The sequence below is a fragment of the Mus pahari genome, chromosome 5, assembly GCF_900095145.1.
Source record: "Mus pahari chromosome 5, PAHARI_EIJ_v1.1, whole genome shotgun sequence".
NCBI classification, from domain to species: Eukaryota; Metazoa; Chordata; class Mammalia; order Rodentia; family Muridae; genus Mus; species Mus pahari.
This window is the reverse complement of record NC_034594.1, coordinates 5,348,882-5,361,465: the sequence shown is the minus strand read 5'-3', so window position 1 is coordinate 5,361,465 and position 12,584 is coordinate 5,348,882. Positions and strand designations below refer to the sequence as shown.

The window sequence follows — 12,584 nt, the reverse complement described above, 5'->3', positions numbered from 1 at the left end:
TCAATATTTTTGTATCTGTGGAGGCCTGTTTTGTGACCAATTATATGGTCANTTTTGGAGGAGGTTCCATGTGGGGCTAAGGAGAAGGTATATCCTTTTGTTTTAAGATAAAATGTTTTGTAGATATCTATTAAATCCATTTGTTTCATAACTTCTGTTAGTGTCCATGTGATTCTGTTTAATTTCTGTTTCCAGGTTCTGTCCATTGGTGAGAGTGGGGTGTTGAAATCTCCCACTATTATGGTGTGAGGTTCAATGTGTGCTTTGAGCTTCACTAATGTTTCTTTAATGATTGTGGCTGCTCTTGTATTTGGAGCATAAATATTCAGAATTGAGAGTTCCTCTTGGTAGATTTTACCTTTGAATGGTATGAAGTGCCCCTCCTTGTCTTTTTTGATAACTTTTGGTTGGAAGTCAATTTTATTTGATATTAAAATGGCTACTCTAGCTTGTTTCTTTGGACCATTTGCTTGGAAAATTGTTTTCCAGCCTTTCACTTTGAGGTTGTGTCTATCTTTTTCCCTGAGGTGGGTTTCCTGTAAGCAGCAAAATGTTGGGTCCTGTTTGTGTAGCCTGTCTATTTTCTATGTCTTTTTATTGGGTGAATTGGAATCTTTCCCAGAAGCTGTGTTGCTTCTGCAGGCAGTCCTCTCTCCTGCAGTTCACAGGAACAAAGATCCGTAGTTCATCTAGTTCTGAAAAGTTAGTTCCCATCTTGATTTGCATATAAACTGTCCTTTTCTTTTAATTCCTGTTTAGTTACTTTTCTTTTGCTGCAGTGAAGCACCATGACAAGGGAAACTTATAAAAGGAAGGGTTTATTTGGGGCTTGCTGTTGAGTTCCAGTGACTAATATTAGAGTCCATTACCACAGGAGGGAAGTATGGCTGCAGGCAGGCATGACAGCTGGAGCTTGAAGAAGAGAGCTGAGGGCTTACATCTCAGACCCAAAAGCAAGCAAAGAGAGCAAACTGGAAATGCCCCAAACTTCATGATCTCATGGCCACACCTCCCAAGTCTCCCCAAGCAGCCACCAACAGGGACCTAGGTATTAAAATGCCTGGAGATTTTGGAACTGAAATAACACTATAGTCCTTCCATCTATACCTTCAGTGGGCATAATAGACAAAAACTTTCAAAGGATAAATAAAAATCAACAGTATTGAGAATGATACTTTTAATGTGCTTAAATTTAAGGCTCATTTAACCCTTAAGTGAAGTAATTATATACTTAATGAGTATTCTTATGAAATAGTAAAGTATTTAGAATATTTTATAAAACACTACTTTATATTAAATTCTGAAATGTGAAAATTTAAACCTATTTGCTTGAAAATGTGTTTTTGATTATATAGTAATTAATAAGGGGTTTATTTTTGGATGAAAAATGTTTTTCCCTTTTAGATATAAGATATGGTTTGTTAGAATAATTTTTTATTCACAGGAGACATGTAAAATATAATATTTAGGATTAAATGTCATGGTATTTGTAATTCTTTTTCAAATAGTTTAGTGAAATCTGGCAGTCTGCATGTGTGTATGCATGAGTGTGAAAAGAGAACCAACATGGCATGTTGTTAACTTGTGATGACTATTCATGATGTTTGTGCACTCATGTATACTGTATTTTCCTACTTTTGGTAGGCTTGGAAGTAAAATATTTTAAAGTTAAAGATTATATACTGCTGAGCTTGTATTACTAATGAAATGAAAATTCAGATGTTATTTACACATAACCCATGCTCACAGTCTTCTAGGATAATAAATAGAGGCTAGACCAGATTTTAAAAACATGAGACAGAATAATAGTTCGTATATCTAAGTTATATCCTGAAAGGGGTGGGATAGTGTGGGTACCACTCTTGTAGATGTACTGGGCAAGAGCTGTATTTCATGACTGCTGAGTTTTATGTGACTGTATCTCCCATGTCAAATATAGCTCTAATTTGCTTTAATGTCTTATTTTTTATAAATTATGTTTTCTATTTCAGATGTTAATGTTGTCAAGATATGTTATTGCTTTTAATTTTTTTCTTATTTTAAGAGTTATCCATAAGGGAATTTCAAAACAAAGTAAGGATTTGCTTCTTGATTTTTCTAAATAACGTATTTCAAAAACTTGACAAAATATAAAGTAATAAACTGCAGCAAAACAGTCACAGTGCACGCTGCTGCCTCAGCATAGCTGTGAACCAAGCCACTGGAATCCATCCTGAGAATGAGAGAAGCTCGAGGGGAGCCTTGTTACTGCTAGGGGTTTATTTTTAGTTATAAGGAATGCCTTCAGTGGGCTGCCCTGGTGATGCTGAACTAGAATCTTAGTCAAGAGCCTGAGGCAGAAGGATCCCAAGGTCAGGGTCTGCTTCGGCTATAGTGAGTTCAAGGCCAAATTCAACCAGTGAAGAGCAATCAGTAAATACTTGGATTCCTAGAAAAAGCCATGTGAGTTCAGAAAGAAAGAACTACTAAAGTGGGCATTTGAACTGGAGGGTCTCAAAAGAGCAAAGGCTCTCACAAGTCAGTAGGGTCAGATTGGAGTTGAGAGCAGGCGTGTTGTAGGTGGCTGAGAGTGTAGCAGAGCAGAGCAGGAAGGAAGAGAAGCACAGTACACTAGGTGTGTGTGCTCTGGGTAAGCCGTTTGGGCTTCCTCCTTATGTAATGTGTGTACATTACTGCATGTGAGAATAACTTAGTATAGAGAGTGGATGGGGGAAGTCAAGGGGACTCCCAGGTAACAGTAGTGCTCTCTGTGGTAGGGCAGCTGGTGAGGGTTGATTATTTCGAGAGATTGAGAACTTCCAAGAGAGCATACTTGCTTCCCTTTTGTCCTCTCTTACACCTGAAGAGGACAACAGTCACTTTTATAATAAGTTTTCTTTTTGTTTCTGGATATTCTGAATGCCCCTCCCACTTTCCATGTTTTTAGGTTCTGCTTTTTTTACAAATTTGTACAAAGAAGTTTAATGATACAAGTTACCTAATAATTGATCTTATGTTTTTAATCCTACATTTACATGAAATTTAATAAATATCTCTAGGAACCACCAGCTTTTTTTTTTTTCCCCACCAGCTTTAAGTCAGGCTCTAAAGTACAGTGTGACCCAATCCTCTCTTTTCTCTTAGATGGCATCTCATTATGTATCCGTTCTGGCCTGGAATTCACAAAGATCCATCAGCCTCTGCCTCTGAATGTTGTGGATTAAAGACGTATGGCACCATTCCATATGCCTTTAGTATTAATATTGGTTTAATGTTAGTTAAGTGGCTAATTTACTCAATTACACCAGATCCAACACTGTACAAGGGGGAAACAAACTTCTGAAGTGATTCAAGGACTACTGTCATAATTAACTAGCAGATTGAAGGAGGACTTGGAACCTTGGAGTATTACTTTGACATTATATGATGCCTATCTCTAATAGCTCCTCCAAATCCCCATGAGCACTACCAGTATGACAGGGAAACAGAGAGACATCAGCTATATGGCTCCAAAGATCTGCCATGTGTGTTGTAAGCATATTCAGTTATGTTTTTTCAGTAAAGGGAGCAGTAAGAGAATGCTTCTGTAAATCATCCGTGCATATAGAAGTTGGGTAGGAAGATGTGTGCAAAGCTCTCTGGTGAATTGTGTTGCGGTGCTTCAGTGACCCAACACAGGCAGCACTAAGACTTGTGTTTGCATGCCCATGAGGATGGCCTGAATAAATTAACTTTGTAGTCAGTCTCTGGCTACTCAGCTGGTACAGTGACTCAATTACTTTGTAATAACTCTATTGCTATTCAGCTGTAACACTAACCCAGTCTTTTCTCCCACTCTTTGCCTATGTCTTCTTAAAGATCAGGTTAAATTGTTTTGTTTGTTTTGTTTTGTTTTTTTTCGAGACAGGGTTTCTCTGTAGTCCTGGCTGTCCTGGAACTCACTTTGTAGACCAGGCTGGCCTCGAACTCAGAAATCCACCTGCCTCTGCCTCNTCACTTTGTAGACCAGGCTGGCCTCGAACTCAGAAATCCACCTGCCTCTGCCTCCCGAGTGCTGGGATTAAAGGCGTGCGCCACCACGCCCGGCCCAGGTTAAAATTTTGATTAACTTATTATTTCCCTTGCTTTATTTTCCATTCTTAAAGTTATTATCAACAACAAAAAATTATTTTTACTCTCCTATGTTGCATAAAACTTTTTTTGTGCTTCAAACTACTAGAGTTTCAGTGGTAACCTTTGACTACAAACCAGAGAAAATTATACTTCAGATAGTTTTATTAGGATCTTGTGTAAATACAATTTAAATTTTATAGCTTAGAAAAATCCACCTTAAATAGATATGATTCTCTACTATGTCTTTTTAAATATTTCACATAAACATTGTTTTAAAGACATAATTATTCTTGATACAATATTTTGCTTTGTTAACATTCTTTTAGCTACTTTTATCAGAAATTCATGAGTGTCTCTTTTCTAATGTCCCTGGGTTTTGATCACTGCCTTCTCTTCTTTCTCCCTTTTCCCTTTGCATCTGCACATCTAGATTTCCTCTTCTGATGCCCCTCTTCAGCCTTTGGTCTCCTCTCCTTCTCTGCAAGCTGCTGTTGATAAAAACAAAGTAGAGGTATTGTAATGTTTTCCGCATGTGCATTTGTACTGTTCATTGCTAGATGGGGTTCCCCTCACAATGCTGTGATTTAGGAACACCAGTAGAATTCATGTTTTGAATGATCTCCAGAATAAAAACCGCCAAATGCATTAGTTTACTAAATCTTGTTCTGTGCAGTTGGTATGATTAAAGGGTTTCAGGCTATATTTAACTTCAGAGTGACTGACTTGGGAACTGTTAATATATGTAGCCATTATGTAACTTCTCTGTTGCTTTATCCATTACTACCTTAGGAATTTTAAAGATACATTGTTGTTGAATTCTTTGATCTATAGGTTTTTGATAAAAAAAAAACCATTTTCTGACTATGGCGTTGTTGCTATAAGCATTTGAAAGCTAATGTCAGATTTTTTTTTTTCTTGAAGAGATATCAACTGTTACATAGAAAAAAATATGTACTTTATGGGATAATGAATTTAGAATGGTCAGTGATGATTGATAAAGTATGTTTTGCGTGAAGGTGGTAAATTACAACCACTCTGTATTCTTCAAGTCTTGTGTGCAAGACTTAATTTCCTCTCATTCTCCCTTTTCCTATGTCTACTTCTTGATAAATGGCATACTAGACTGGAGAGACACAAAGATGGAACTGTAGCCTTGCAGACTCTACAGTCTAGTGAGGGCAAGTAGGTTAGCCTCGACAGCAGTTTATAATACAGGGTATGTATGCTGTGATTGAGAGCGCTTAGCTACGCTAATATAGAAAATTAACTTCCATGCATTTTGTATTCTGAATAGGCACTGACTATTTCTAAGGACCAGGAGGTATTCCATGTAGAGAAAGCAGCTTGTGGAGAAAGTATGGTTGGAATACCGTGTTTCAGGACTTGCAGGTTGAATAGTATGAAGGAAATAGGAATGCAAGGGGGAGAGAAATAGGGGGAAAGGCCTTAAGAATCCACTGAAGGCGATTGGCCTTAATCTGAAGGCTGTGGTACATTAACGATGAGTGTTAGGGGGAAAAAGGCGAAGGATCAGGTTTTCATATGCTGACACTGTTCTACTGGCTCTTGGGGAAGTGAATTTTGTGGCCATGAGTGAATAAAAGCCTTAAAAACCAGGTTTAATCCAGGAATAGATTGACAGAGGCATCTGCTAAAATGGGACAGAGAATAGGAGAGTGTATATTTAATAACTGGAGGTGCGGTGCTTTGGAAGCTTTCGCTTCCATTCCCAATGTGATGGTCAACTACCGTGAGATAAGGATGCACATTGAAGAAAAGGATCTGACTTGAATCAGAAAGGATCTGATTCTCCTTTGAGAATCAGAGAGACAGGAGGTGAATTAAAAGTTGAGCATGTTAAGTATGAGGTTACAGATGCCCAGGAGATCCTTGGTATAAGAAAGAGAGTCGAAATAGCTTGCTGAACTGCCAAAGCCATTTCCATGTGAATAATAAGTTATCAGAGCTTGCAGTGCAGGGTTCAAGGTGAACAGGCTCTGGTAATTTGAATGTTTAATTTAAGTTTTGGGGGGCTCTGTTCTTTTTCCTGTCTTCCCTTTCCTTTACCTTCTCTTCCCTTATTTTGAGACAAAGTTTCAATGTAGTTCAGGGTAACCTTGAACTTCTGTTCTTCCTCCTAAGTCATGAGATTGCAGTGTGTGCCACCATGCTTGACTCCTGTCCTGCCCTGTCCTGTCTTGTCCTCTCCTTTCCCCTTTCTTTTTATCTGTTTCTTCTTTCTTTTTTCCTTTCCTTCTTCTTTCTTTTTATTTCCTCTCCTCCCTGTTCTTTCTTTTTCTTCTCTCCTCTTCCTCCTTCTTTTTCAGCTTTTAATCAAAAGATTATGTGCATAATCTTATGTGCATCATCTCTGGGTCAAACTCTATGATCCTATTTTAGAGCCCAAGTTGTTAATGTTGCCTCTAAGCCCAGATCATTCTGTAACTGGAATCAGCTGTGTTTCATTAGCTGAGATTCTAGTATAAAGGGAAGTCAGGCATGCACTTTGTCCCTATTAAATGTAACTAAGTACATTTATTTTGGGTACTTTCATATATGCCTACCAATCATGGTGATTGAGATATCACCTTTTCCATTTATGATGTTTTCCTTGAAAAATGCCTTTGTTTTTGAAGGGGTTGCTGTATCAAAATACTGTATGTAATGTAGCTTATGAACAACAGTAATCTATTTCTCACAGTTCTGGAGGCTGTAAAGTTGAAGACCAAGGCCATGTGTCTAGTGTGGGCTCCCTTGCTTATTCATAGAATGACATCTTGCTGTGATCTCACTTGGTGAAATGGGTAAGACTCAAGCTGGGGCCTCTTACAAGGACACTAATCCCAGTCATAGGGTTCCACTCTTGGGACTTAATAACCTCCCAGAGGCCCTCAACTTAGTACTGTCTCACGGTGGTGATTGCATCTCAACATACATATTTTGAAGTAGCCACAAACATCCCAACCATAGAAATAACTAACAGCTCTGAGAGGTGAAGGAGCAACTTACTTCACTTATTAACATGGGGCAGCTTTCTCACTAAACATTACTAATTATATCTGGAAGAAGTTTTATAATTTATATAAGACTTTTTGCTTGTTTTCTTTTTCTTATGGTATAGGGATAATTACTTATTTCATAAAGTTGTTGTGAAGATGAAATGAGGTCACAACAGTGCCTAGCACATAAAAGTTCTGTAACTGTTAGCTGTACTATAAGGACTGACACAAGGTAATACTTATGCTCCACTGTACCTCAGTGAGCAGTGACGCTGGAATGCTTGGTGTCTGTGGTCCATCTGCTGTGTTTAGAGTATTACTTTCCTAAGTTATGTTTTGTCAAGTGTAAGAAGACAGCATTGACAATAGTTGTTTCAGATAGTTTTTGTAATGACTAGACACTAAGGAAGTGTGCATAGATGTATTTTGGAAATGCAGATTTGGTTTGGATTTTGGTCAAGTAAGATATAGATGATGCTTCTAGTTGACTCCCAAAGGCTTATATTTTACTTCTACTGTGAATTCCCAAGTAGTTGGGCAGATAAAAAAGTATTCTGAGAAATAACCTACTTCCTAGATGTCTTGTTCTAGACCAGTTTGATATATGGTAGTTGAAATAGATTGCTTTAGCACTTTAGGTATTCAGAAAGTATAACTTTATGTTACATTTATTTTGTTCTTGAAAAGCATGAATGAAACAGATGGCTTGAAAGGATTGCAGTCTTATATGGAGCCTTAAATAGAAACTTTATATTTAGGTTGTTCTAATTTGCTTTTCTGTTGCTATAATAAATATCATGACCAATAGCAATTTAGGGGAGGAGAGAGTTGATTTTGGTTTACACTTGTAGGTCACAGTTGATTACTGAGGGAAGTGGGAGGAGGGACCTAAGCAGGAAGTCCAAGCAGGACATGGAGGAATGCTGCTCCTTTGTACTCAGCTTGTTTATGTGACCCAGGCCTTGCCTGTAGGGAGAGTTCCCTTAGAGGGGGCTGAGCTCTCCCACGTCAGTCAAGACAAGCTTTCACAGACTAGTCTGACCAAAGCAGTTGTTCAGCTCAAGCTCACTCTTTCAACTAACTCTGTATTCCTAGTTGATAATAAACACGGAGACAAGGTTCTGGAAGCTTAGCCTGTATTCATCCCATTGTGCTACGTGTCCACTATCTGTTGGGGTCTGTACAAGTGCACTCACCAGTGTACTGTGACTCACTGCTTGCCACAGAAAGGAGAGGGAAGGGAGCAGGAGACTTGCTTGCTGCTATTCTTTCCCTTACAGTTGAAACATGCCATTTATGTCATAAATAAACTTGCCATTTTTTAAAATTTTGGATGAGTACCAAAGCTTCTTTTTTTTAAATATTTTGCCACAGGTACTGAGCATATAATTTCTCATATTGATGTCTGCTTTATAGTTTACACTAGTCTGTTTCCATAACTTAAAAAAAAATAAATGTACATTAATTCATGTTGACTTTAATGAATACTTATAAGCAATCACTATATAACTATTATCTATCAGTGTGTAAACTGAATGTTGTTATCATGTCAGGATCTCTCATCTGACTTTCTTTCCATCGCTTTACTCCTTGTGCATAGAGTTAGTTAACAACCTGACCTGTGTACCATTGCCGCTGTCAGGTTTGGTTTTTCTGTGGGCAAGCATGTGCTTTAGATTATTTTATTATTGTGTAGCTTTATACTGGTATTCATACTTCTGAAGAACGTGTTCTTGTTGCTTTTGAACTTTATGTAAATGTTATACATCCTTTGGAGCTTGATTAGTCTACAGCGTAGCCTAGGAACTGCACTGTTCTCTACTGATTTGGGTGTGGAAAATCAGTAAGTAAGCACTGACAGAGGCCACCGCAGGCTTGAAGGCAGCTACGGATTTGCTCTGTAGATAGCTTGACTGGTTTATGTACTTGTCTTTTAAAATCAATCTCTCTTTCTATCCATATATGTATATGTACTGTGTATATGTATATTTGTGTGTGTGTGTGTGTGTATATATATATATATATATATATATATATATATATATATATATATATATATTCCTTAGTATTTTTAATGAGAAATTTTCTATATTTGTTTATAAATACATAAAACTATGACAGCGGCCTGAAGCTTACTTTGGAAATTAAGATAATTTTGTATTTTAACTCTTGTGTTTTCCTGATATTGTATTACTTTATCTATATCACACTGAAAGTCTGTTCTGTTGGGCATGTGGTGCATGCCTTTAATCCAAGCCCTTGGGAGGTAGAGACAAGCAGATTTCTCGAGTTCCAGGACAGTCTGGTCTACAGATTGAGTTACAGGATAGCCAAGGCTATATACTGACACACTGTCCCCCCCCCCCCAAAAAAAAAAAAATCCTATCAGTTGGTTTACTTCTTACACATATATTTCATATATACACATATATACACACACATATATTCACACATATACATATATACATGTATGCATATATATATGCTTCTCTATCTATATACATACATGCACATATAGATAGTTATCTAGCCCAATAGAAACATGAGAATTTGCTGACTGGCGTTCTCACCATTTAAAACAAATCCTGAAGTTTCAATTGCCTCCCTCCTTAAGTTTTGAGTAATCCTGTATTGTCATTTAGCATATAACTGTGATCAAAAAATGAAGTTGCTTTTGACTTTCAGATTTCAGGACAATAGAAGCACTTGATACATGTCTTTCTCAAATGATGATTTAAACTAATAAGACAAAAATGAACTAAAACCTTCTAAAATTTTTAAAATGTAAACTTATGAAAACTTTGGGCTTTGTTTTAGAAAGAAAAGGAAAAAAAAAAGGACGAGAAAAAGAGAGAAAAGGAGCCAGAAAAGCCTGCAAAACCACTAACAACTGAAAAGGTAACATTTCTTTTCTAAAATAATCTAAGATTACCATCTTATTGTATGCCTATATTAAAGACTTTCTGGATATTTATGAAATTCCAAACATACGCCTTTCAGCAAGTAATTACACAGTTAATCTTCCATTCTGAGCAGAGCCTTCTAAATGCTCTTACATGGTTTCTAGTCAGATAGAAATGTGGGTGTACAGTTTTAGAGAGACCCCGTGATGCCATGCACAGTGAGACTGCAGTGGACGATGACAAGATAAAGAAATCAGACCTAAATGCTCAGAGAGGATTTCATACTTCATAATGTGTGAGCTAGATCTCGAAGCATGAGTAGTTTCATTGTGGAAGGAAAGAAGATGTAGGACTGAGAAAGCAGCCTGAAGATGGTTTTGGAAACTGGAAATAGAATGTGAGTTTGGACAAACCTGGGTCTGTTTCTGGGGAGCAGTAGAAAGGACAGCCAGAGTGGTAGAGTGTGCTCGCATCATTGGCATTTATTTTCTGGTCGAGGAGACGCTGTGGAGTACGCTTCGTTCCTGTTCTCTCTCTTTCCTTGTGCCTCCCTTCTAAAGCTCAGGCCAACTCAAGCTCTTAAAGTTGTAAGTTACATTTGAATTGATGTGTTACAGTGTGTGCATTCCCACCAGAGCGTGTGGAGGTCAGAGGACAACTTGCTGTAGTTGGTTCTCCTTCCACCATATGGGTTCTGCTGATTGGATTCAGATCAACTAGGCTTGGAAACAGACATCTTCAGCAGACACGAGCTCTGCTGTCCCATTAGGTCCAGGCCAAACACTTACCTCCTTCCTCAGCCTCCTGGGCTGAGGTGTGTGGCACATCCCTGGCTAACATGTGGGTTCTGAAGGAGACAGTGTGCACCTAGTTTATAGGCTTTTTTTCCTTTTTTGCAGGATTATTTTGGCAGTAGTATATGAGAAAGGTATAATAGACAAGCTAGAGTTAAGGAGAACATCATTTTTGTAAAGAAACTTCCTATATAATTAATTATGGTGCATTGGTGTTGAGTATTTTTCATCATACATATGTGGGACCATGGAAAGAGAATCATTAGTAAGGCCTTGATTTTAGCTTTTGAAAATTTAAAAATCAACTTTATTGAAGCATAAGCTACATGTATAGTATTTACTGCTTCTGTCTCTTGTTAGTGATTGGAATGAGTGCTACTCTCAAAGAGTTATAAAATAAACTAGTATTGAGCATTAAATATCTATGAAGTATCCAGGACTCCTGCTTCTCAAATGTCCACCACCTGACCTGGGCATTTGAAAGATTATCTTTAAATGAGTACATAATTAGCTTGTGATAACACTTTTTTTTTTTTTACAGTGAAGATGGTCTAATGTGTTTTTACTATTTTACATGGTATAATGCAGAAAGCATTGAGTGGCTAAAATAAGTTACTGCCTTATAGAAAGCAATATGAGATGACAGTAATAGTTAAATAACTATATAGTAAAGTACCCTGAAGCCTAGCATAAGGAACGGCTGAAGTTGTAATCGCTTTTTAATATTTGGTTACTATTAAAGTAAAATGATAATGTATATATACATCACAGTAGAATGTCCTATGTTAGGTTCTAATACAGGCTTTGTAGTAAATTGGAAACATTTTTTCCTCCATGGAATTTCTGAAATGTTTTTGTAGTCTTTTAAAGTTTTACTGCAAGTGAAGCAATAAAATAAGGAAGAAATCCAATTACTTTATGTGCGAAGCCTTCATTTTCTACTTAATGAACGAAAGCCTTTTGCGCAGCAAGCATGCAAGCTGTACAATACTTTTTGTAAATTAGACATTTCCTTAAATAGAAAATGAGGAAATACCTTTTCAGTGAGTGCTTTGATAGAAAGTAGTTTTACTGAGTTAAAGCTTACTGTTAAGAATAGTGCAACAAGGTGTAAGGCTCGATAATTAAATTAGATCTGTTGTTGAGAAGAATGGAATCATCTAGAACTTTACCGAGTGCCTAAGGTAGTTTGCACTCAAATGTCATTTTGAGCCCTTAGCTAATATGATTATTCTTTACACTCACTGCATGAACCTAAGACATTCAGGCTGGGCAGTTCATTCTTGGTCACACTGCTGTTAAGTCCTAACTAAGCTGAGAATCCACTGAGCAGCCTGCCTTGCCAGCATGAACTATGACCAGTAACCCACTGTGAGCACAGTGTATTCTCTACCATCCAAAGTGGAATACAAAGGAGGGGAACGGGTGCAGGCTAGAATCAATGCTCAAGTTTCTCCTAAGTGCTTTTCATTGTGCTTAGTGTGTTGAGAAGCTTCAATATAGTTATTATGCAAATTTAATTTGCATTAGTGTAAAAAAGAAATAGAAAATTCAGAAAAAAATTGGCTCAAGGTCACATGGAATAATTGGTGAAGCCCATCTTTATAAAGGGCGGCTGCTGAAGGGTTTACTCTTACCTCATTGTCTTAGTTAACTGTTGTTGCTGCTGTGAACAAATACCTGATGGAAAAGAAACTTAAGGGGTTATTTTGGGCTGGGCGTGGTGGCGCACGCCTTTAATCCCAGCACTCGGGAGGCCGAGGCAGGTGGATTTCTGAGTTCGAGGCCAGCCTGGT

The 12,584-nt window shown here is 37.6% G+C and overlaps 1 protein-coding gene across 2 annotated transcripts in view; it reads left to right on the top strand.

The window, feature by feature from the left end:
- The window catches only part of Smap1 (small ArfGAP 1), a 78,598-nt gene that overhangs the window by 47,184 nt on the left and 18,830 nt on the right, over positions 1-12,584 (top strand). Inside the window, exons 5-6 of one of the 2 annotated variants that reach the window (XM_021198030.2) lie at positions 4,523-4,603; positions 9,909-9,989. In XM_021198030.2, coding sequence (XP_021053689.1) covers positions 4,523-4,603; positions 9,909-9,989 — 162 coding nt within the window. The remainder of the gene's footprint in view (positions 1-4,522; positions 4,604-9,908; positions 9,990-12,584) is intronic. The other variant, XM_021198031.2, reaches the window with a different exon arrangement.